This window comes from Lichenostomus cassidix, unplaced genomic scaffold, assembly GCF_008360975.1.
Source record: "Lichenostomus cassidix isolate B80296 unplaced genomic scaffold, HeHo_3.0 HiC_scaffold_796, whole genome shotgun sequence".
Lineage (NCBI taxonomy): Eukaryota > Metazoa > Chordata > Aves > Passeriformes > Meliphagidae > Lichenostomus > Lichenostomus cassidix.
Window position 1 is genome coordinate 24,547 of NW_028147951.1, and position 25,206 is coordinate 49,752.

The following is a 25,206-nucleotide window of genomic DNA, read 5'->3' on the forward strand; positions in this document are numbered from 1 at the left end:
ATGTCCATTGGGCCGAGTCAGGAATTAGGCTGAAAACGTGTTAACAGCCACCAGCAGAACGGAGAGCAGCGAGGATCTGTTTGATCCTTCAGTGCCTTTCCCTCCCCTCCATCCCCTGGGGTTAATTCCTCTTTGTTCTGCGTTTCCTCCCCACTCCCCAGCCCCAGGAGCTGTCTGGGCTAATTTCTTAATGAATTAAAAGCCCTGCTTGGCTTCTTCATTAGGACAAAAAGCCGTGATGGTTTGAGGCTCATAAAAACCTGTCCAGCTGGGGCTGGGGTGAGATCCTGCCTGGGTTTGGGGAAGGATGAGCGAGGGTGGGATGACTCCCAGAATCAATGGTTTAATGGGATTTTTTTTCCTGGTGGCCTGGAAGGAGCTGCCTCTGGAAGAGAGGGAATTGGGAATGCTCAGGGTGGCTATCCAGCCCTGGCAAGGTCTTTTAAACGAGCAGGGATGTGACATTGGTGTCCCTGATGCCTTGTTGGGATTACCTAAAATAGAGCTGGACAAGGTTAAGGGAATAAAAAGCAGTTGTATTTATTGAGGGGACTTCAGGTGAATTCAGGGCAATCACAGCCCAGCCAGGGCTACACCCAAAATGGACAGCAGGTCATGAGGTTTTCATATTTTATGTTTTTTAATAAGCTCACAGGTTTTTCATACTTTATAAGTTTTTTATAAGCCCACAGGTTTTTCATACTTTATAACTTCTGTCCATTTGCCCATCAGGGGTTAATCCTCCAATTACACCTTCAGCTAATGAAGTCAATTACCCCAAGTTTGCTCCCCCAATTAATTCACTGCTGTTTACGTATCTCAGGCTCTGAGACAGTGAGGTGTCCTTGAGTTTTGTGTTTAGAGAGGACCAAAAAAAAAGAGAGAACAGCAGCTTAGCACCCTGTATGGAGCCCAGAGTTACACACTAAAAAATTACAGAATTACAAATCCATGGACAATAAGAACCTAAAATCCTTAATGCATCACCCCCAGCTCTGTGCCACAGGGCTGGTGGCCACCCAGGTGGCTGATGGTGTCCCTCCCTGTGCCCCAGAGTCGTGTGGCAGCTCGGTGTGCTCCTTCGGCAGCCGCTGTGTGGCAGGGCAGTGCCTGTGTCCCCGCTGCGAGCGCCAGCCCCTCGCCCCGGTGTGTGGCACCGACGGTGTCACCTACGACAGCCCCTGCCAGCTGCAGGTGGCGTCGTGCCAGCAGCAGAAGAGCATCGAGGTGGCCAGGACGGGACCCTGCGAGGATGGTAGGTTGTTCCTGATTCTGCAGGGGTTGGGGGAAAGGGAGGGAGGGAGGGGAGAGGGATTGTGCACTGGGAGTGTCCCTTGTTGTGACCTGTGAGACCCCAAAACCCCAGAGCAGCAGCTCCTGTGCCAGCCACACTCTGTGAGACCCCAAAAACCCCAGAGCAGCTCCTGTGCCAGCCACACTCCCTGTGAGACCCCAAAACCCCAGAGGAGCAGTGTCTGTGCCAGCCATACCTCCCTGTGAGACCCCAAAACCCCAGAGGAGCAGTTCCTGTGCCAGCCACACTCCCTGTGAGACCCCAAAACCCCCAGAGCAGGTCCTGTGCCAGCCACACCTCCCTGTGAGACCCCAAAACCCAGAGCAGCAGCTCCTGTCCCAGCCACGCTTCCCTGTGAGACCCCAAACCCCAGAGGAGCAGCCCCTGTGCCAGCCACGCTCTGTGAGACCCCAAAACCCCAGAGGAGCAGGTGCTGTGCCAGCCAAACCTCCCTGTGAGACCCTAAACCCCAGAGAAGCAGGTCCAGTGCCAGCCACACTCCCTGTGAGACCCCAAAACCCCAGAGGAGCAGTGTCTGTGCCAGCCATACCTCCCTGTGAGACCCCAAAACCCCAGAGAAGCAGTTCCTGTGCCAGCCACACTCCCTGTGAGACCCCAAAACCCCCAGAGCAGGTCCTGTGCCAGCCACACCTCCCTGTGAGACCCCAAAAACCCCAGAGCAGCAGCTCCTGTCCCAGCCACACTCCCTGTGAGACCCCAAATCCCAGAGCAGCAGGTCCAGTCCCAGCCCCCATCTAATTCCAACCCCTATTCCACTATCCCAGCTTTTTCCAAGCCTATCCAGCCTTGGGCACTTCCAGGGACATCCACAGCTTCTCTGGGCCTCCTCACCCTCACAGGGAGCAATTCATTCCTTATATCCAACCTAAATTCCTTCCTTCTATCCAACCTCAATTTCCCCTCTGTCAGTTTGAAGCCATTCCCTCTTGTCCTGTCTCCACATCCCTGGTCAATATTCCCTCTCCAAGGCCATCCCTGCCATCCAGGCCCCTGGCAGGGCTTGGAACTGGGTGATCTTTAATGTCCCTTCCACCCCAACCCACCTCTGTTGACTCAGCAGAGCTCCAGGGAAGATTTTGGGGTCAGCTCTACCTCACTGGGCGAGGCTAAAACCAAAAAAACCCCGCTGAGTTTTCCCATTTTTGGGGAAAGCTGTGGATTCCTGGTGGCACCCAAAGCTGCCAGCTGTGGGAGCTGAGATTGCCAGGCTCCTGTCACACGTGGTGGGAGAGCTGGGAAGGACGTCAGAGCAGGGCAGAGCTGAGAGGGGGAGAGAAGACAGAACAGGGTGTTTGATCACAGCCCTCCTCGGGGGATTTCAGGTTGCTGTCCCTCTGGAAGAGGAGCCTGAATAATTCTGTGTGTAGTGCCAAAGCCCAGCCTTTGATCACGCCATAAAAAGGGCCAGGTTCCCCTTCCCCCCCTGGCTTTCCCCTTTTCTGCAGCCTTTGAAATCAGCCACAGCTCTGCTGCTGCTGCTGCTGGAGCTCCGAGCATCCTGCAGAGCTCAGCCAGCCTGGGGTGGAGCTGGGATTGCAAACCAAATCTGTGAACCCAAAGCACAGCCAGCCTGGGATGGAGCTGGGATTTCAAACCTCTTCTGACCCCAAATCACAGCCAGGCTGGGATGGATTAGGGATTTCAAACTCTCCTGAACCCCAAATTACAGCCATCTTGGAATGGATTAGGGATTTCAAACTCTCCTGAACCCCAAATCACAGCCAGCCTGGGATGGAGCTGAGATTTCAAACCCAACTTCTGACCCCAAATCACAGCCAGCCTGGGATGGATTAGGGATTTCAAACCTCTTCTGACCCCAAATCACAGCCAGGCTGGGATGGATCTGGGATTTCAAACTCTCCTGAACCCCAAATCACAGCCAGGCTGGGATGGATCTGGGATTTCCAACCCAACTTGGGAACCCAAAGCACAGCCAGCTTGAGATGGATCTGGGATTTCAAACTCTCCTGAACCCCAAATCACAGCCAGGCTGGGATGGCTCAGGGATTTCAAACTCTCCTGAACCCCAAATCACAGCCAGGCTGGGATGGATTAGGGATTTCAAACTCTCCTGAACCCCAAATCACAGCCAGGCTGGGATGGATTAGGGATTTCAAACTTCTTCTGACCCCAAATCACAGCCAGCCTGGGATGGCTCAGGGATTTCAAACCCAACTTGTGAACCCAAATCACAGCCAGCTTGAGATGGATTAGGGATTTCAAACTCTCCTGAACCCCAAATCACAGCCAGCCTGGGATGGATGGAGCTGGGATTTCCAACCCAACTTGTGAACCCAAATCACAGCCAGTTTGAGATGGATTAGGGATTTCAAACCTCTTCTGACCCCAAATCACAGCCAGGCTGGGATGGATCTGGGATTTCAAATCTCTTCGGGATTTCAAATCTCTTCTGGACCCAAATCACAGCCAGGCTGGGATGGATTAGGGATTTCAAACTCTCCTGAACCCCAAATCACAGCCAGGCTGGGATGGATTAGGGATTTCAAACTCTCCTGAACCCCAAATCACAGCCAGGCTGGGATGGATTAGGGATTTCAAACCCAACTTGTGAACCCAAATCACAGCCAGGCTGGGATGGATTAGGGATTTCAAACCCAACTTGTGAACCCAAATCACAGCCAGGTTGAGATGGCTCAGGGATTTCAAACTTCTCCCAAACCCAACTTCTGAACCCAAATCCAGCCCTTCCTCTGCACCACAATCTTTCTGTGTGTGATGGGTTTGGGATTGGGGAAAAGGAATTGTATCAAAGCACGGAGTGGAATTGTCACCAAACCGAGTGGCAGCTGTCCCTCCTGGCAGCCGGGTGACCACAGGGTCCTGGTTTGGTTCCTGCTGTGGCAGGAGCAGCTCAGACCACCTGCTAAAGCCCCTCTGTAACTTTATTGTCACATCCCTGTGTCACATCTGCCTTGCCCAAGGGACAGGGATCTTCCTGAGGCGCAGGAATCAAATCCCACTCTAGACAGTCCAGCATTTTGGGGTCGAAAGGTTAAACCTGCCGAGGTTTGGCTGGGAGAGGGCTTTGTCCCCATGCCCTGTGTGTCCCCATGGCGCTGTCCTTGTCCCCAGAGTGCGGCTCGGGGGGCTCTGGCTCGGGGGATGGCAGCGAGTGCGAGCAGGAGCGCTGCCGGCAGTTCGGCGGCTGGTGGGACGAGGACGCCGAGGACGAGCCCTGCGTGTGTGACTTCACCTGCCTGGCCGTGCCCCGCAGCCCGGTGAGCCCTGTCCCCTGCTGTCCCCTCCCCGGGCTGGGGAGCGTGTCCCAGGGCTGTCCTGAGCTGTCCCCTCGCTGTGGCGGCAGGTGTGTGGCTCTGACGGTGTCACCTACGCCAACGAGTGCGAGCTGAAGAAGACGCGCTGTGAGAAACGCCAGGAGCTCTTTGTCACTAGCCAGGGAGCCTGTCGGGGTGAGTCCCTCCCTGGTCACCCTCCGGGCTGGGGGTGTCCCTTGGTGTGTCCCCCGGATGTGTTCCTGGGTGTGTCCCTTGGTGTGTCCCTGGCTGTGTCCCCGGGTGTGTCCCCAAGGGCAGCCACGCCTCCTGACTGGGCATGTCCCCAGGTGTGTCCCTGGGTGTGTCCCCAGATGTTCCCTTTCCCTGGGGACACCAGGAACTGCTGGCTGATGCCACCCCGCTGTCCCTGTTTGCTGCCCCCACTGCACTGCTCCTGTCCTTTCCCTGGCCGAGGCTTGGACCTCATCTCCTGTTCCCAGCATTTCCCAAGGATTTAGGGAATTCTGCTGGATCCATGAACACATCCCATTCCCAGCATTTTTCCAGGGATTTGGGGAATTCTGCCGGATCCATGCACAGCTTCCATTCCAAGCATTTTCCTAAGGATTTAGGGAATTCTGCTGGATCCATGGACACCTCCAGTTCCCAGCATCTTCCCAAGGATTTAGGGAATTCTGCTGGATCCATGGACACCTCCCATTCCCAGCACTTTCCCAAGGATTTAGGGAATTCTGCTGGATCCATGCACACCTCCGGTTCCCAGCATCTCCTCAAAGATTTAGGGAATTCTGCCGGATCCATGCACACCTCCCATTCCCAGCATTTCCCAAGGATTCGGGGAATTCTGCTGGACCCATGGACATGTCCCACAGTGACCCGAGTGTCCCTGTCCCCCCCACAGCCGTGGCCACCACGCCACCACCCCTGCTGGTCCTGCACTGCAGCCAGACCGTCTACGGCTGCTGCCCGGACAATGTCACCCAGGCGCTGGGAGTGGGAGCTGCCGGATGTCCCAGTGAGTGACAGAGGTCCCTGGGGGACAAAGGGACCTTCGGGGGGCTGGCAGAGCGGGTGGGGGAGGATTTGGGGTGCTGTCCCGGGGAGGTGAAGGTGGATAATGGGGAAAGCAGCTGGATAATGGGGAAACAGCTGGATAACGGGGGAAACAGCTGGATAACGGGGGAAAACAGCTGGATAATGGGGAAAGCAGCTGGATAATGGGGGAAAGCAGCTGGATAATGGGGAAAACAGCTGGATAACGGGGAAAACAGCTGGATAATGGGGAAAACAGCTGGATAATGGGGGAAACAGCTGGATAATGGGGAAAAACAGCTGGATAACGGGGAAAAAACAGCTGGAAAATGGGGGAAAGCAGCTGGAAAATGGGGGAAGCAGCTGGATAACAGGGGAAAGCAGCTGGATAATGGGGAAAACAGCTGGATAAGAGGGGGAAACGGCTGGATAAGAGGGGGAAATGGCTGAATAATGGGGAAAGCAGCTGGATAATGGGGAAACAGCTGGATAACGGGGAAAAAACAGCTGGAAAATGGGGGAAAGCAGCTGGATGATGGGGAAAACAGCTGGATAATGGGGGAAACAGCTGGATAATGGGGAAAACAGCTGGATAAGGGGGAAAGCAGTTGGATAGTGGGGAAACAGCTGGATAATGGGGAAAACCAGCTGGATAACGGGAAAAGCAGCAGCTGAGGACGTCTGGGCCATGCAGGGTGGGCTGAGGGCTCAGTGGGTGCTGCAGGAGCTCTGGGGACATTGCCCAGGGGACACTCCAGGGGACAGCAGCATTTCCATCGCTCCGGCAGTGACCATCCTCGGGTTTTCCCATGGAAATGCTGTCCCCCCAATCCATGGATTCCAGATCCCTCCAGCTCGTGTCCCAGCTCGTGTCCCACCCGTGTCCCTGGGCTGGCAGCAAATTGTCCCTCAGGGTGTCACCAGCACTTAAGGAGCAGCTCGAACCGCCTGGGACAGCTTTATCCATGGAATCTCCTCGGGATGTTCTCTCCCACCCTTTTCCCGCTGCTCCCTCCCTCTCCATGTCCCTTTCCCGCGGGGACAAGGACAGCGTCTCCCTGTCTAGCTCCGGCTGCCTTCCCCCCAATCAAGCTCCTCGCTAATGAATTAATAATCACCCTCTAATGGCTTCCTTCCCCTTTGATGGTAATGAGAGAGGAGCTCTTGATGGCAGCAGCTCAGCCCTGGGGGTTGAGCTCCCCTCGGAGGAGAGCGGCGGTGACAGCCGGTGACAGCCGGTGACACACGGTGGGTGACACGGCGATGTCCCCTGCTGTCGCAGGCACCTGCCAGTGCAACCCCTACGGCTCGTACGGTGGCTCGTGTGACCCCAGCACGGGGCAGTGCTCCTGCAAGCCCGGCGTGGGTGGCCTCAAGTGTGACCGCTGCGAGCCTGGCTTCTGGAACTTCCGCGGCATCGTCACCGACGGCAAGAGCGGCTGCACCCGTGAGTGAGGGGACAGGGTGGGACAGGGTGGGACACTCCCTGAGTGACAGGGTGGGACAGCAGCCATGGGTGATGGGACATCAGCCATTAGTGGGACAGGGCTGGGACTCTCCCTGAGTGACAGGGGACAGTCCTGGGGGGGACAGGGTGGGACACTCCCTGAGTGAGACATCAGCCATGAGTGGGACAGGGGTGGGACACCAGCCCTGAGTGACGGGGACAGTCTCGGGGGGACAGGGTGGGACACCAGCCATGAGTGAGACATCAGCCATGAGTGGGACAGGGGTGGGACACCAGTCATGAGTGACAGAGGACAGTCCGGGAGGACAGGGTGGGACAGCAGCCATGAGTGGGACATCAGCCATGAGTGGGACAGGGGTGGGACACTCCCTGAGTGACAGGGGACAGTCCCGGGGAGGGACAGGGGTGGGACAGCAGCCATGAGTGGGACAGTGATGGGACACCAACCATGAGTGACAGGGGACAGTCCTGAGGGGGACAGGGTGGGACATCACCCCTGAGTGTGGGACAGGGGTGGGACAGCAGTCATGAGTGACAGGGGACAATCCCAGGGGGGGACAGGGGTGGGACATTCCCTGGAGTGACAGGGATGGGACACCAGCCGTGAGTGGGACAGGGATGGGACACCAGCCAGGATGGGACAAGGATGGGACACTCCCTGAGAGGGACAGGGACAGGACACTGCCACCCCTTCCCCTCATGGAATCCTGAGGGAATTCCTGCCTCCACCAATCCACCAGCAATGTTTTCCCTCTTTCCCACCCTATAACAATGGGTTTTTCCCCCTTTCCCACCCCATAACAATGGGGTTTCCCCCTTTCCCACTCTCTAACAGTGTTTTCCCCTCTTCCCCACTCTCTAACAATGGTTTTCCCCCTTCCCACCCTCTAACAATGGGTTTTTCCCTTTTCCCTTCCTGTCACTGTGTTTTTCCCCCTTTCCTGTCCTATAACAATGTTTTCCCCATTTCCCACCCTCTAACAGTGTTTTCCCCCTTCCCCACCCTATAACAGTGTTGTATTTCCCCCTTTCCCACCCTATAAAATGGGGTTTTCCCCTTCCCCACCCTATAACAATGGGTTTTCCCCCTTCCCCACCCTACAACAGTGGGTTTCCCCCTTCCCCACCCTATAACAGTGGTTTTTGTTTGGGTTTTTTTTGTTTTTTTTTTGTGGGTTTTCCTTGCCCACCCTATAACAATGGGTTTTCCCCCTTTTTCCACCCTCTAACAGTGGGTTTTTTGTTTGTGTTTTTTTTTTTTTTGGTTTTTGGGTTTTTTTTTTTGTGTGTTTTTTTTTTGTGTTTTTTTTTGTTTTTTTTTTTTTGTGTGTGTTTTTTTTTTTTTTTGGGTTTTTTTTGTTGGGGTTTTTTTTTTTTTTGGTTTTTGTTTTTTGTGTTTTCCCCCTTTCCCACCCTATAACAATGGGTTTTCCCCCTTTCCCACCCTATAACAGTGTTTTCCCCCTTTCCCACCCTATAACAATGGGTTTTTTTTTTGTTTTTTTTTTTGGGTTTTTTTGTTTGGGTTTTTTTGTTTGGGTTTTTTTTGTTGGGTTTTTTTTGTTTGTGTTTTTTCCCTCTTTCCCTTCCTCTAACAATGGATTTTTCCCTTTTCCCATCTTGTCACTCTGTTTTTCCCCTTTTCCTTGTTGTGTTTTTTTTTGGGTTTTTTTTGTCCTATAACAGTGTTTTTTTCCCTTTTCCCACCCTATAACAATGGGTTTTCCCCCTTTTTCCACCCTCTAACAGTGGGTTTTCCCTTTTCCCACCCTATAACAGTAGTTTTCCCCTTCCCCTGCCCTATAACAGTGTTTTTTTTTTTTTTGGGTTTTTGTTTTTGTTTTTTTTTTTGTGTGTTTTTTTTTTTTTGTGGGGTTTTTTTTTTTGTGTTTTTTCCCCCTTCCCCACCCTACAACAGTGGGTTTCCCCCTTCCCCACCCTATAACAGTGGGTTTTTTCCCCATTTCCAGCCCTCTAACGGTGTTTTTCCCCTGCGCAGCGTGTCACTGTGACGCGGTGGGCTCGGTGCGGGATGACTGCGAGCAGATGACGGGGCTGTGCTCCTGCAGGACTGGCATCACGGGCATGAAGTGCACCCAGTGCCCCGACGGCAGCAGGCTGGGCACCAGCGGCTGCCAGAAAGGTGTGGGGCGCCCGGGGATTGGGGTTTGGGGTCATGGGATTGGGGTTTTGGTTCCTGCATGATGGGGATTTTGGTTCATGAGTAATTAGGATTTTAGTTCCTGACTAACTGGGATTTTGGTTCCTTTATAATTGGGATTTTGATTCCTTTATAATTGGGATTTTGATTCCTTTATAATTGGGATTTTGATTCCTTTATAATTGGGATTTTGGTTCATGAGTAATGGGGATTTTGGTTCCTGTGTAATTGGGATTTTGGTTGTTTAATTGGGATTTTGGTTCCTTTATGATTGCATTTTAGTTCCTGTGTAATTGGGATTTTGGTTGTTTAATTGGAATTTTGGTTCCTGTATAATTGGGATTTTGGTTCCTTTATAATTGGGATTTTGGTTCATGTATAATTTGGTTCCTGTGTAATTGGGATTTTAGTTCCTGTGTAATTGGGATTTTGGTTCCTATAATTGGGATTTTGGTTCCTTTATAATTGGGATTTTGGTTCCTGTGTAATTGGGATTTTGGTTGTTTAATTGGGATTTTGGTTCCTGCGTGATGGGGATTTTGATTCTTTTATAATTGGGATTTTGGTTATCTAATTGGGATTTTGGTTCCTTCAATTGGGATTTCGGTTCCTTTATAATTGGGATTTCGGTTCCTACAATTGGGATTTTGGATCTTGTGTAACTGGAATTTTGGTTTTCTAATTGGGGTTTTGGTTCCTACAACTGCAATTCCAGTTCCCACCCACCTTGTCTCATTCTCCCCTCTCCCCTCTCTCTCCCCAGACCCCTCAGCCCCCAAATCCTGCTCCGAGCTGAGCTGTGAGTTTGGAGCTTCCTGCGTGGAGCTGAACGGCTTTGCCCACTGCGAGTGTCCCTCACCGCTCTGCGCCCAGGCCAACGGCACCAAGGTCTGGGGACAGCAGCCGGGGGACAGCGGGTTGGGGACACTGGGGGGGACAGCAGCTGGGGGGACATTGGCAGCAGGGGACAGTGGGGTTTGGGGACACTGGGGGACAGCAGCTGGGGGACGGGGTTTGGGGACACTGGGGGACAGGGGGGTTGGGGACAGCAGCCTGGGAGGACAGGGGTTTGGGTTATGAGAGACAGGGGAGGTTTGGGGCCTGCGGGGCACAAGGGTTTTGGGGACACTGGGGGACAGGGGGTTTGGGGCTGCATCGGGGGGGACAGGGGGGGTCTGGGGACAGCAGCCTGCGAGGACAGGGGAACTGGGGACACTGGGGGGACAGGGGGGTTGGGGACACTGGGGGTCTGATGTGTCACCCCACAAACCAGGCAGGTGATTGTTCCCTGCTGGGAGAGAGTGACACCTGAGTCACAGCTGTCCCTGGCTGTGTCCCCCAAAGGGTGACACCAGAGTCACAGCTGTCCCTAGCTGTGTCCCCAGCCCACCCCAGGTCCCTCTGCGCCCCACAGTTCCCCCAAAACGCTCCCAGGATTTGGGGTCACTCTGGGAGGAGCCCAGGGGTGCAGCTGGGCTGTCCCTGTGTCCCCAGGTGTGTGGCTCCGACGGTGTCACCTACGGGGATCAGTGCCAGCTGCTGACCATCGCCTGCCGCCAGGGCCAGCTCATCACCGTCAAACACGTGGGACAGTGCCACGGTGAGTGTCCTGGGTGGTGACACTGAGTGTCCTGGGCGGTGACACTGAGTGTCCTGGGCGGTGACACTGAGTGTCCTGGGCAGTGCCATGGTGAGTGTCCTGGGCAGTGTCACACTGAGTGTCCCCAGGTGGTGTCACACTGAGTGTCCCTGTGCCAATGCTACCCTGAGTGTCCTGGGCAGTGTCACACAGTGTCCCTGTGCCAATGTCACACTGAGTGTCCTGGGTGGTGTCACTGAGTGTCCTGGGCAGTGTCACACTGAGTGTCCTGGGCAGTGTCACACTGAGTGTCCCTGAGCAGTGCCACACTGAGTGTCCCTAGGTGATGTCACACAGTGTCCCTGGGCAGTATCACACAGAGTGTCCCTGGGCAGTGTCACACTGAGTGTCCCTGGGTGGTGTCACACTGAGTGTCCCTGGGCAGTGTCACACAGTGTCCCTGTGGCAGTGTCACACTGAGTGTCCCTGGGTGGTGTCACATTGAGTGTCCTGGGCAGTGTCACACAGTGTCCCTGGGCAGTCCCACATGCCAGCCCCAGGGTCCAGCCACCACCTCAGGGCCACCCCTGGCACATCAGCTGCCCTTCCCCGGGTCTGTCACCTCCTCCCCAGTGCCACCCCGGCTGTCCCCACCTCCCTCCTCACCTGTGTCTGCTCCTCCCCGCAGAGTCAGTGACCCACACCAGTGTCCCCGAGTCCCCCACGCCGCTGCCCACACTGCCCCCGGACAGTCCCCTGCTGCCACCACCCCCTCGGGCCACCACGCCAGCCCCAGAGCTCCCTGCGGTGGCCACCAGCTCCGTGCCGCCAGAAGCCAAACCCACGGAGCGAAGCCACCACCCCACCACGCGGCGTGCCACCACGGCCAGGCCGGCCACCACGGCCTGGGTGACCCACGGCGCGCACAAGGCCACCATCCGGCCGCTGGCCACCGCGCCCGTGGTGTTGGCCACCAGCCAGCCGGGCTACGGCGAGTCGGGCAGCGCCGAGGGCAGCGGGGACCAGGAGCTGGGTGCCAGCGGGGACCAGGAGTCCAGCGGGGCAGGATCTGCCGGTGAGTGTCACCTTGGTGGCTTCAGCCACCCCCTGGTGCCACCTGGGCCACCCTGGTGCCACCCTGACCTTCCCTGGATGATCTTCCCTGGTGATCTTCCCTGGTGCCACCGTGGCTGGAGCTGGTGGCACTCAGGGAGGTGGCACTGCTGACCTGTGGCTGTCCCCAGGGGAGGAGGAGCTGGAGGAAGGACAGGTGACATCCACACCTGCCATCGAGAGAGCCACGTGCTACAACACCGCGCTGGGCTGCTGCTCCGACGGCAAAACCGCGGCGCTGGATGCCGAGGGGAGCAACTGCCCAGGTGAGCTGGCCTGGGGGAGAGTCTGGGGTCATTTGGGGTCCTTTTGGGGTCAGGAATCAGAAATCCCACAGGATAGGATGACACAAAGAACTCTCCAGGTGAACTGGGGCTGGGGAAGGGCTCTGGGGTCCTTTTGGAGTCAGAAATTTGGGATCTTGCAAGACGGGATCACACAGAGAGCTCTGCAGGTGAATTGGGGCTGGATGAGGCTCTGGGGTTTTTTAGGGTCAGGAATCAGAAACCCCACAGGACGGGATGACACAGAGAGCTCTGCAGGTGAATTGGGGCTGGGGAAGGGCTCTGGGGTCCTTTTGGAGTCAGAAATTTGGGATCTTGCAGGTTGGGATGGCACAGAGAGCTCTGCAGGTGAATTGGGACTGGAGGAGAATCTGGGGTCCCTTTGGGGTCAGGAATGTCACAGTGGGGATGGCACAGAGAGCTCTGCAGGTGAACTGGGGCTGAAGGAGGGCGCTGGCATCCTTTTGGGGTCAGGAATCAGAAATGCCACAGGATGGGATGGCACAGAGAGCTCTCCAGGTGAATGGAGCAGTTTGGTGCAGGGACAGGCAGGGACAGGCAGGGACAGCAGCTCAGTGTCCCCTGAGCCTCTCCTGTGGATCCCAGGGCTGTTTGCTGATCCCAGTGGGATTTCTCCTCCTTCCCACACGCTGAGGAAGCACAGAGAACCATCTCTGCTCTGTCACAATATCCTCCTTTTCCTGAAAACTGTCACAGATTTTCCCTCCCTGAGGTCCTTCCTTGTTCCTTGGGGTTTCCAGCTGGATATCCCCTTTTCCTCTGGGGAAACACTGCTTTCCCCTTTGAACCCACAAAGGACAGAGGAAAAACCCATTGGAGAGGGAATGGGAATGGGAATGGGAAAGGGAAAGGGAAAAGGGAAAAGGAAAGGAAAAAGGAGAGGGAAAGGGAAAAGGAACAGGAAAGGGAGAGGAAGAGGGAAAGAGAGAGGGAGAGAGAAAGGGAAAAGGGAGAAGGGAAAAGGGAGAAGGAAAAAGGAGAGGGAAAGGGAAAAGGAAAGGAAAAAGGAGAGGGAAAGGGAAAAGGGAGAAGGAAAAGGGAATTTCCTGTGTAGAAAAGTGAGAAGGAAAAGGGAATTTTCTGTGTGGAAGAGGGAGAAGGAAAAGGGAATTTCCTGTGTGGAAAAGAGAGAAGGAAAAGGGAATTTCCTGTGTGGAAAGGGGAGAAGGAAAAGGGAATTTCCTGTGTGGAAAAGGGAGAAGGAAAAGGGAATTTCCTGTGTGGAAGAGGGAGAAGGAAAAGGGAGATGGAAAAGGGAGAAGGAAAAGGGAATTTCCTGTGTGGAAGAGGGAGAAGGAAAAGGGAATTTTCTGTGTGGAAGAGGGAGAAGGAAAAGGGAATTTCCTGTGTGGAAAAGGGAGAAGGAAAAGGGAATTTCCTGTGTGGAAAAGGGAGAAGGAAAAGGGAATTTCCTGTGTGGAAAAGGGAATTTCCTGTGTGGTTCCACAGCAGGATCTCTCCATCCTCTGCACCCCAGAAGGTTTCCACCCCTGGCATTCCCAGGGTGGTTTGCAGGGCTGCCCTCCCCTGCGCCAGGTCCCCTTTGTGTCCCCAACCCCTCCGCGCCCCATGGTGTCCCGTTGGTGTCCCGTTGGTGTCCCTGTGTGTCCTCTAACGTGTCTCTCTTGTCACCCAAGGGTGCAGGGCCTCTCTCCAGGGCGGAGCTCTCAGGACACGTCTGGTAAAGCTGCCATCTCCAGCCTGGCCTGTTCCATGCTCTCCAGACTAACCCTCCATGGCTGCCCAGCCCCATCCCCATCCCCATCCCCACTAACCCCCACTGGCACTACCCACCCTCCATCCCCTTCCTTCTGCAGGGATTCCAGCCTCCCCCAGCCCCGCCTGCCCTGCTGCCCTAAAGGGTTCTGTGTCCTGTTCCTCCTGCAGCCACCAAGGTGTTCCAGGGGGTGCTGATCCTGGAGGAGGTGGAGGGCCAGGAGCTGTTCTACACGCCGGAGATGGCTGACCCCAAATCGGAGCTGTTCGGGGAGACGGCGAGGAGCATCGAGAGCGCCGTGAGTGATGGGGTGGGATGGGAGGGGATGGGGTGGGATGGGGTGGGGCAGAAATGGGAATTCTGATATACCAGGGAGTCACAGAACTGTGGGATCGAGGATGGGATGGGGCAGAAAAGGGATGGGATGGGATGGGATGGGATGGGATGGGATGGGATGGGGCAGAAAAGGTAGTCCTGACACACCAGGGAGTGAGAAAATTGTAGGATCTGGGATGGGATGGGGCAGAAAAGGGATGGGGTGGGGCTGGGAGGGGAATCCTGGCACTGCAGGGAGTGAGGGAATTGTGGGATCAGGGACGGGGTGGGATGGGATGGGATGGGATGGGATGGGGCAGGAAAGGGAATCCTGCTGCTCCATGGAGTGAGAGAATTGTGGGATCAGGGATGGGATGGGATGGGGTGGGGCAGGAAAGGGAATTCTGGCACTCCATGGAGTGAGGGAATTGTGGGATCTGAGCAGCTCCACAGGAGCAGGATAGTAAATTCAGATCAGTGATAATTCATCTAAAAAAACGAATTCAGATCAATGATAATTATTTGTTCACTTCAGTGGGAATGAATGCTCCCTCTTTTGTTTTATTTTCATATATTTGCATGAAATAATCCAGTGTGCTGAATTCTTCTTTAATCCCATTTTTATGTTTATTCTTTTTGCGAGTTAACCAGGATGTTCCCTTTTCTCCTTCCCACCCAGCTGGATGAGCTTTTCCCTGGAAGATTCCCCAAATCAGCATCTCCCTGTGCACCAGGATGTTCTCTTTCCTCCTTCCCAGCTGGATGAGCTTTTCCCTGGAAGATTCCCCATCCCAGCATCTCCCTGTTAATCAGTATATTCTCTTTTCTCCTTCCCATGGAAAATTCCCCAAATCAGCATCTCCCTGTGCACCAGGCTGTTCCCTTTTCTCCTTCCCATCCAGCTGGATGAGCTTTTCCCTGGAAGATTCCCCATCCCAGCATCTCCCAGTTAACCAGGATATTCCCATTTCTCCTTCCCACCCAGCTGGATGAGCTTTTCCCTGGATCTCCCCATTAACCAGGATATTTTATTTCCTCCTTCCCACCCAGCTGGATGAGCTTTTCCGCGGCTCTGAGGTCAGGAAGGATTTCAGGAGCATCCGGGTGAGGGACCTGGGGCAGAGCAGCGCCGTCAGGGTCATCGTGGAGGCTCACTTCGACCCAGGTGGGGAATTCCTGCGGGAATTCTGCCTGGAGGAACCTGGCTGGGGAGGAGGAGGGGAGAACCATCCCAAAATTGGCTGGAGTTGGGTTTGCTGTCCTGCAGAATTATTCAGGTGGGAGGTGTGGGAGGAGATGCTGAGGAAGCTGGAAGCAGTTTTTTTGGGGGGAAATGAGGATGATTTTCCTTGGGTAATGAGGATTATTTTCCTTGGGAAATGAGGATGATTTTCCTTGGGAAATGAGGATAATTTTCCTTGGGAAAGGAGAATGATTTTCCTTGGGAAATGAGAATGATTTTCCTTGGGAAATGAGGATGATTTTTCTTGGAAAAGGATGATTCTTTTCCTCAGGAAATGAGGATGATTTACCTTAGGAAATGAGGATAATTTTCCTTGGGAAAGGAAGATTATTTTCCTTGGGAGAGGATGACTCTTTTGTTTGGGAAATGAGAATGATTTTCCTTGGGAAATGAGGATTCTTTTCCTCGGGAAATGAGGATAATTTTCCTTGGGAAATGAGGATGATTTTCCTTGGGAAATGAGGATGATTTTCCTTGGGAAATGAGGATGATTTTCCTTGGGAAATGAGGATGATTTTCCTTGGGAAATAAGAATTATTTTCCTTAGGAAATGAGGATGATGATTTTCCTTGGGAAATGAGGATGATTTTCCTTGGGAGATGAGGATGATTTTCCTTGGGAAAGGATGATTCTTTTCCTTGGGAGATGAGGAAGATTTTCCTTGGGAAATGAGGGATCTGGGGATGCCACAGGAGGGAAATTCCCGCCTGACTCTCCACTCTTCCTTCCCTCCCTCTCAGCCACGTCCTTCACGGCCGCCGACATCCAGGCAGCTCTGCTGAAGCAGATCAGAGCCTCCAAGAGGAAAACCATCCTGGTGAAGAAGCCGCAGCAGGAGCACATCAAATTCATGGATTTCGGTGAGTCTCAGCACTGTGCTGAGCTCTCCCCAGAGGAATCATGGAATTATGGAATCCTTGGGGTTGGGAAGGACTTTCAAGGGATATTCCAGCATCCCAGGCTGCTCCATTTCCCCTAAAATCCAACCTCAGCCTCTTCTGGTTCAGTGGCCACTTGAGGTCATTTCCTGTCACCCTGTCACTTGTTCCCTGCAAGGTGAGCCTGACCTCCACCCTGGCTGATTTCCTGGGAAAAGCGATTTCCCAGGAAAAATTATTTCCCTGGAAAAGCGATTTCCCAGGAAAAATTATTTCCCGGGAAAAGCGATTACCTGGGAAAAGTGGTTTTTCCAACCAAAAAGCGATTTTTCAGGAAAAGCGATTTCTCGAGAAAAGCAATTTCCCACAAAAAGCGATTTCCTGGGAAAAGCAACTTCCTAGGAAAAGCGATTTTCTGGGAAAGGCAGTTTCCCATGAAAAGCAATTTCCTAGGAAAAGCGATTTCCCCAGAAAAGCAATTTTCCTAGGAAAAGCGATTTCCCCAGAAAAGCAATTTTCCTGGAAAAACAATTTCCTAGGAAAAGCGATTTTCTGGGAAAAGCGATTTTCTGGGGAAAGTGATTTCCCTGGAAATGCAATTTCCCATGAAAAACCATTTCCTGGGAAAAGCAATTTCCTAGGAAAAACGATTTCCCCAGTAAAGCAATTTTCCTGGAAAAACGATTTCCCAGGAAAAGCCATTTCCCCAGTAAAGCAATTTTCCTGGAAAAGCAATTTTCCTGGTAAAACAATTTCCCAGGAAAACTGATTTCCCCAGAAAAGCAATTTCCCTGGAAAAGCAATTTCCTAGGAAAAACGATTTCCCCAGTAAAGCAATTCCCCAGGAAAAGCAATTTCCCAGGAAAAGCCATTTCCCCGGAAAAGCCATATTTTTCAGAAAAAGCGATTTTTTTTTCCCCCAGAAAAAGCCATTTCCCAGGAAAATCAGCCCCACTGCAGAATCCCAACCCCACCTTCCCTCCCCTCCCTCCCTGTGTTCCAGACTGGATCCCGCGGCTCTTCACCACCACCGTCACCACCACCACCGCCACCACCATGGCCGCGGCCACCACCCGCCGTGTCCCCGCGGCCACCGCCGCCCTCGGCCACCGGCCCACGCCCGTGGACGAAGCCCCGTTGTGGGAGGAGGTGCTGGTGGGCAGCAGCAGGAGGCTCAGACCCAACAGCCACAGCAGCCCCAGCAGCCTGGGCGGCGGCGGCAGGAAGAAGCCCACGCGGCCACCGCCGGCCACCAGGAGGGTCCCCAGGCCGTGCGACTCGCAGCCCTGCCTGCACGGGGGGACCTGCGAGGACGATGGCCACGACTTCACCTGCAGCTGCCCGGCCGGCAAGGGGGGAGCTGTGTGTGAGAAACGTAGGTGGTGCTCCGAAAAATCCCAAATTTGGGGCCCTAATGGTCAGTTCCCACACCCTATCATGGGCAGAGATGCCACTCCCTGTCCTGGGTTGGTCCAGCCTGGTTTGGGTGCTTCCAAGGTTGGTGCAATCAGCTCCAAATGCTCAAAAAAATCCCAAATTTGGGACCCTAAAGGTCAGTTCCCACCCCCTATCATGGGCAGGGATGCCAATTCCTATCCCAGGTTGCTCCAGCCTGGTTTGGGTGCTTCCAAGGTTGGTGCAATCAGCTCCAAATGCTCCAAAAAATCCCAAATTCGGGGCCTTAAAGGTCAGTTCCCACCCCCTATAGCAGACAGGGATGCCACTTCCTATCCCGGGTTGCTCCAGCCTGGATTTGGATTTTTCCAAGGATGGAAAACAGCAAAAAACCACTGAGTGGGGCAGAGGGGATGTGCAAAGCAACATTTGGCCTCCCAGATCCTTTGGAAAACGTCTGCAGTGAACAAAATCCGAGAGTGACGGGTGGAAATCTGTCAGGATTCGGGAGGAGAGGGAGAATTCTCCAGTTTGGAGAGTTTGGGTTTGGAGGAGCTGGGCGAGCAGGGGGTGGGAAGGAGCAGCAGGGCTGACCCTGAGCTGGTTGGGAACCTCGGGAGGAGGGAACAGCAATCTCCAGAGGAGGGAAAACTGCTCTCCAGAGGAGGGAAAACCACTCTCCAAAGGAGGGAACACCAATTTCCAAAGCTTTTTGGGGGAAATGGCATCTCCAGAGGGGTCTGTGGGCACCAATATGAGCTTTTGGGGTGCTGACAGGGATGATTTCCCAGGAATTTGGCCCCAGAGGGACACAATCCCTGCCCTTCCCTGGGAAAACCCGCCCAGCTTTGCGCCAGGCGTTCACTGCTGTCCCCTTCTGTCCCCTCCTGTCCCCTCCTCACCCCCTGGCTCCGCAGCCATCAGGTACTTCATCCCCAGCTTCGGGGGCAAGTCCTACTTGGCCTTCAAGATGATGAAGGCTTACCACACGGTGAGGATCTCCATGGAGTTCCGAGCTCTGGAGCCCAGCGGGCTGCTGCTCTACAACGCCCAGAGCCACGGCAAGGACTTCATCTCGCTGGCGCTGGTGGCAGGAGCTGTGGAGCTGCGGTGAGCCACCGGGCAAGGGGACAGGAGCGGCCAGGGGGGGACAACAGGACGGCGGGAGGGGGGATTTGCAGCCTGGGAGGCCTCGAGGTGGAGAAAAATTGGGGTTTTTTTGGGGTGGAGTTGGAATATTGAGGGAGATAGTTCTCTCTGTTCAGCACAGTGAATTTGGGATGGAGTTGGAATATTGAGGGAGATTGTTCTCTCTGATCAGCACAGTGAATTTGGGATGGAGTTGGAATTTTGGAGAAGCTCATTCTCTCTGTTCAGCAGGTGTTTGGGTGGGTTGGTTTTGGGGGTTTTTGTTGGTGTTTGGGTGGGTTGGTTGGGGGTTTTTGTTGGTGTTTGGGTGGGTTGGTTTTGGGGGGTTTTGTTGCAGTGAATTTGGGATGGAGTTGGGATGCTGAAGAAGCTCATTCTCTCTGATCAGCACAGTGAATTTGGGATGGAGTTGGAATTTTGGAGAAGCTCATTCTCTCTGTTCAGCACAGTGAATTTGGGATGGAGTTGGGATGCTGAAAAAGCTTGTTCTCTCTGTTCAGCACAGTGAATTTGGGATGGAGTTGGAATATTGGGGGAGATCATTCCCTCTGTTCAGCACAGTGAATTTGGGATGGAATTGGGATGCTGAAGAAGCTCATTCCCTCTGTTCAGCACAGTGAATTTGGGATGGAGTTGGAATTTTGGGGGAGATAGTTCCCTCTGTTCAGCACAGTGAATTTGGGATGGAGTTGGAATATTTGGGGAGCTCGTTCCCTCTGTTCAGCACAGTGAATTTGGGATGGAGTTGGAATTTTGGGGGAGCTCATTCCCTCTGTTCAGCACAGTGAATTTGGGATGGAGTTGGAATATCGAGGGAGCTCGTTCCCTCTGTTCAGCACAGTGAATTTGGGATGCTGAAGAAGCTCGTTCCCTCTGTTCAGCACAGTGAACTCATTTGCCTCCCTCTGAATTTCAAAAAGCTCCAAGGTGTGGGAGGCTGGTTTTTTTTGAGCGAGGGAGAAATCTTTTTTTGGTGGTTTTTTTTTTTAGCTGGGCTAAGAAATGCAGAGAGAGAGGGAGAGAAGAAAGAAAGGGAGAGAGGTGCCAGAGTGGGGGCTTTTTTTGGCATTCCAAAATCCAGGGATGGATTTGGAACGAGGGGAGAAGAGGTCAGAGCAGGGGGAGGTGAGAGGGAGAGGGAGGGAGGGATGGGGAGAGGGAGAGAGGAAGAGGGAGAGAGGGAGAGGGAGAGAAGGAGGAAGGGATGGAGAGAAAGAGGGAGAGAAGAAGGAAGGGATGGAGGGAAGGGTAGAGGGATAGAAAGAAGGAGGGAGGGAGAGAAGGAAGGAGGGAGGGAGAGGAGGAAGAGAGGGAGAGAAGGAGGGATGGAGAGAGGGAAAGAGGGAGGGAGAGAAGCAGGAAGGGATGGAGAGAAAGAGGGAGAGAAGAAGGAAGGGATGGAGGGAAGGGTAGAAGGATAGAAGGAAGGAAGGAGGGAGAGAAGGAAGGAGAGAAAGGGAGGGAGGAAGGAGAAAGGAAAAGAGGAAGAGGGAGGAAGGAATGGAGAGAAGACAGAAGGGAGGGAGAGAAGGAGAGAGGAAGAGGAGAGAGGGAGGAAGACAAGGAGAGAAGAGGGGAGGGAGGGAGAGAAGAAGGGATGGAGAGAGGGAAAGAGGGAAGGAGAGAAGGAGGAAAGGATGGAGAGAAGGAAGGAGGGAGGGAGAGAAGGAGGAGGGGATGGAGGGAAGGACAGAGGGATAAAAGGAAGGAAGGAGAGAAAGAGAAGGAAGGAGAGAGGGAGGAAGGAATGGCGAGAAGAAGGAAGGGAGGGAGAGAGGGAGAGAGGAGACAGAGAGGAAGACAAGGAGAGGAGGAGGGAGAGGAGGAAGGAGGGACGGAGAGAGTCTCCCAGTGCTCCCAGTGCCGTGTCACCCCAGCTGTCCCCTCTGTCCCCAGGTTCAACACGGGCTCTGGCACGGGCACTGTCACCAGCCGGGTGCGGGTGGAGCCGGGCCGCTGGCACCAGCTGGTGGTGACCAGGAACAGGCGCCACGGGACACTGGCCGTGGATGGAGAGTCCCCTGTGAGTGGGGACAGTCCCCCGGGCACCGACGGGCTCAACCTGGACACTGACCTGTTCATCGGGGGTGTGCCTGATGAGCACGTGGCACTGTGAGTGGGGACAGGGCAGGGTGGCACTGAGCTGGGGGTGACATTGGGCCTGAGGGTGGCACTGGGCCTGTGTGTGTGGCACTGGGCCCTTGGTGACACCCTTGGGGATATCCCTGCTGGGCCCATGGGGACATCTGGACATTGCTGCTGGACCCCTGGGGACATCCCTGCTGGGCATTTGGGGACATTTGGACATTCCTGCTGGGCCCTTGGGGACATTCCTGCTAGACCCTTGGGAACAGCCCCACTGATCCCCTGGAGACACCCTTGGGGACATCCCTGCTGGGCATCTGGGGACATCCCTGCTGGGCATCTGGGGACATCTGGGCATTCCTGCTGCACCCCTGGGACATCCCTGCTGGGCGCTTGGGAACAGCCCCACTGAGCCTCTGGGGACACCCTTGGGAACATCCCTGCTGGGCCCTTGGGGACATTCCTGCTGGGCATTTGGGGACACCCTTGGGGACATCCCTGCTGGGCCCTTAGGGACACCTGGACATCCCTGCTGGGCCCTTGGGCACACCCTTGGGGACATCTCCACTCAGCCCTTGGGGACAGCCTTAGGGTCAGCCCTGGTGTTCCCTTGGGGACACCACTGGGGACATCCCAGCTGGGCCCTTGGGGACATCTGGACATCCCTTCTGAGCCCTTGAGGACACCCTTGGGGACATCCCTGCTCAGCCCTTGGAGACACCTGGACATCTCTGCTGGGCCCTTGGGCACACCCTTGGGGACATCTCCACTCAGCCCTTGGGGACAGCCTTAGGGTCAGCCCTGCTGGGCCCTTGGGGACACCCTTGGGGACATCCCGGCTGGGCCCTTGGGGACATCTGGACATCCCTTCTGAGCCCTTGGGGACACCCTTGGGGACATCCCTGCTCAGCCCTTGGAGACATCTGGACATCCCTGCTGGGCCCCTGGGGACACCACTGGGGACATCCCCACTGGGCCCTTGGGGACATCTGGACATCCCTGCTGGGCCCCTGGGGACACCCTTGGGGACATCCCCACTCAGCCCTTGGGCACACCCTTGGGCACACCCTTGGGGACTCCCTCGACCCCGCTCCGTGCCGTGTCCCCGCAGGGTGTCGGAGCGCGCGGGGGTCCCGGGTGGCCTGCGGGGCTGCATCCGCGTGCTGGGCGTGAACAACCGCGTGCTGGAGCTGCGCGACGGCGCCGGCGACGTGCTGTACGGCAGCGCCGTGGGCGAGTGCGGCAACGACCCCTGCGAGCCAAACCCCTGTCACCACGGGGGCATCTGCCACGCCAGGGAGGCCGAGATGTTCCACTGCCAGTGCCGCGACTCCTACACCGGTAGGGACGGGGCTGCGGGGTCAGCCCGGAGATTTTGGGGTTGTTAGGGTGGTTCTGAGGGATCCCAGAGTTTTTGGGGTTGTCACAGTGCTGGGTGGTTCTGAGGGATTCTGGAGTTTTTGGGGTCGTCATGGTGGTGGGTGGTTGTGAGAGATCCTGGGATCATCCCAGAGTTTTTGGGGTTGTCACAGTGGTTCTGAAAGATCCCAGAGTTTTTGGGGTTGTCACAAGGGTTCTGAGGGATCCTAGAGTTTTTGGGGTTGTCACGGTGCTGGATGGTTCTGAGGGATCCTGGAGTTTTTGGAATTGTCACGGTGGTTCTGAGAGATCCCAGACTTTTTGGGGTTGTCACAGTGGTTGTGAGGGATCCTAGAGTTTTTGGGGTTGTTATGGTGGTGGGAGGTTGGAAGAGATCTCGGGATCATCCCAGAGTTTTTGGGGTTATCACAGTGCTGGGTGGTTGTGAGGGATCATCCTGGAGCTTTTGGGGTTGTCACAGTGGTTCTGAGAGATCCTGGAGTTTTTGGGGTTGTCATGGTAGTAGGTGGTTGTGAGGGATCCTGGAGCTTTTGGGATTTTCACAGTGGTTCTGAGGGATCCTGGAGTTTTTGGGGTTGTCAGGGTGGTGGGTGGTTGTGAGAAATCCCAGAGTTTTTGGGGTTGTCACAGTGGTTCTGAGGGATCCCAGAGTTTTGGGATCATCATGGCAGTAGGTGGTTGTGAGGGATCATCCCATAGTTTTTGGGGTTGTCAAGAGTGGTTCTGAGAGATCCCATAGTTTTTGGGGTTGTCACAGTGCTGGGTGGTTCAGAGGGATCCTGGAGTTTTTGGGGTCATCAGGGTGGTGGATGATTGTGAGGAATCATCCCAGAGTTTTTGGGATTGTCATGGTGGTTCTGAGGGATCCCACAGTTTTTGGGGTTGTCAGAGTGGTTCTGAGGGATCCCAGAGTTTTTGGGGTTGTCACGGTGGTGGGTGGTTGTGAGGGATCATCCTGGAGCTTTTGGGGTTGTCACAGTGGTTCTGAGAGATCCCACAGTTTTTGGGGTCGTCATGGTAGTAGGTGGTTGTGAGGGATCCTGGAGCTTTTGGGATTTTCACAGTGGTTCAGAGGGATCCTGGAGGTTTTGGGGTCGTCAGGGTGGTGGGTGGTTGTGAGAAATCCCAGAGTTTTTGGGGTTGTCAGAGTGGTTCTGAGGGATCCCATATTTTTTGGGGTTGTCACGGTAGTGGGTGGTTCTGAGAGATCCCATAGTTTTTGGGGTCATCACAGTGCTGGGTGATTCTGAGGGATCATCCTGGAGCTTTTGGGGTTGTCACAGTGCTGGGTGGCTCTGAGGGATCCCATAGTTTTTGGGGTCTTTGGGAGAATGGCAAGGTGACCCCATTCAGTAACTCCAGAATGGATCCCCATCCATGTGGGAATGAGAACCAGGATCTGATTGTTCCCATGCCCAAAATAATGTCCCCTTTGGGGACATTCAAATGACATCCCCATAAAGCATTTGAGGGGTGTGGGGTGCCCTGTGGGGATTTTCTGGCTCATGGAAACCCAGGAGGGGACACTGGGGACACTGGGGACATTGGGGACACTGGGGACATTGGGGACATTGGGGACACTGGGGACATTGGGGTCATTGGGGACACTGGGGCCGTGAGTCTGTCCTGGTGGCCACAGGGTGGTGACAGCTGCCTGTCTCCTGCTGTCCCCTGCTGTCCTGGTGGCCACAGGGTGGTGACAGCTGCCTGTCCCCTCCTGTCCCCTGCTGTCCCCCGCAGGCCCCACGTGTGCCTTCGAGAGGAACCCCTGTGAGCCATCGCCGTGTCACACCTCTGCCACCTGCCTGGTGCTGCCCGAGCGAGGTGCCATCTGTGCCTGTCCCCTGGGCCGGGAGGGACAGTTCTGCGAGAGAGGTGGGAACGGGGCGGGATTGGGGTGGGAATGGGGTGGGAATGGGGCGGGAATTGGAAATTGGGTGGGAATGGAAATGGCGTGGGAATGGGCGGGGATGGGGGCGGGGAATGGGGTGGGAATGGGGTGGGAATGGGGTGGGAATTGGGGTGGGAATGATATGGGAATGGGGCGGAAATGGAGTGGGGGTGGGGTGGGAATTGGGGTAGGAATGGGGCGGGAATTGGGGTCGAATTGGAGTGGGAATGGGGTGGGAATTGGGGTGGGAATTGGGGTGGGAATTGGGGTGGGAATAGGGTGGGAATGGGGTGGGAATGGAGTGGGAATTGGGTGAGAATGGGGTGGGAATTTGGGTGAGGGTGAGCTCCCAATACACCCAAAATGGGCAGCAGGTCATGAGGTTTTCATGTTTTATAAGTTTTTATAATAAGTTGTGTCCATTTGCATATCGAGGTTTAATCCTCCAATTACACCTTCAGCTAATGAAGTCAATTACCCCGAGTTTTCTCCCCCAGTTAATTCACTGTTGTTTACATATCTCAGGCTCTGAGACAGTGAGGTGTCCTTGAGTTTTGTGCTTAGAGAATAATTATTTTGTCTAAAAACGAGAGAAATTAGCTCAGCACCTGTATGGAGCCCAGAGTTACACACTAGAGAATCACAGGATTGCAGATCCATGGAAAATACAGAAGTTAAAATCCCGAGTGCTGCTGTCTGGGCACTGTGTCCCTGCTGTCCCTGACGGCTGTCCCCTGTGTCCCCAGTGACAGAGCAGGACCTCTCCATGCCCTTCCTGCCCGAGTTCAAGGGATTCTCCTACCTGGAGCTGAACGGGCTGCAGAGCTTCGTGCCAGACCTGCAGTGAGTGCCAGCAGGGGACAGGGGGGGACAGGGCATTGGCACCCCAGGGCATGGCAGGGGTGTCACCTGTGCCATGGCTG

At 54.8% G+C, this 25,206-nt stretch overlaps 1 protein-coding gene across 3 annotated transcripts in view; it reads left to right on the plus strand.

The window, feature by feature from the left end:
• The window catches only part of LOC146420516 (agrin-like), a 65,529-nt gene that overhangs the window by 21,659 nt on the left and 18,664 nt on the right, over positions 1-25,206 (plus strand). For all 3 annotated transcript variants that reach the window (XM_085048183.1, XM_085048185.1, XM_085048184.1), the window contains 19 exons: positions 1,055-1,255; positions 4,409-4,554; positions 4,641-4,746; positions 5,474-5,587; positions 6,887-7,051; positions 9,072-9,215; positions 9,997-10,121; positions 10,728-10,833; positions 11,501-11,887; positions 12,057-12,191; positions 14,118-14,245; positions 15,313-15,427; positions 16,246-16,365; positions 17,387-17,758; positions 18,696-18,888; positions 20,824-21,039; positions 22,124-22,353; positions 24,133-24,267; positions 25,030-25,126. In XM_085048183.1, the coding sequence (XP_084904309.1) occupies positions 1,055-1,255; positions 4,409-4,554; positions 4,641-4,746; positions 5,474-5,587; positions 6,887-7,051; positions 9,072-9,215; positions 9,997-10,121; positions 10,728-10,833; positions 11,501-11,887; positions 12,057-12,191; positions 14,118-14,245; positions 15,313-15,427; positions 16,246-16,365; positions 17,387-17,758; positions 18,696-18,888; positions 20,824-21,039; positions 22,124-22,353; positions 24,133-24,267; positions 25,030-25,126 (3,235 nt within the window). The remainder of the gene's footprint in view (positions 1-1,054; positions 1,256-4,408; positions 4,555-4,640; positions 4,747-5,473; positions 5,588-6,886; positions 7,052-9,071; positions 9,216-9,996; positions 10,122-10,727; positions 10,834-11,500; positions 11,888-12,056; positions 12,192-14,117; positions 14,246-15,312; positions 15,428-16,245; positions 16,366-17,386; positions 17,759-18,695; positions 18,889-20,823; positions 21,040-22,123; positions 22,354-24,132; positions 24,268-25,029; positions 25,127-25,206) is intronic.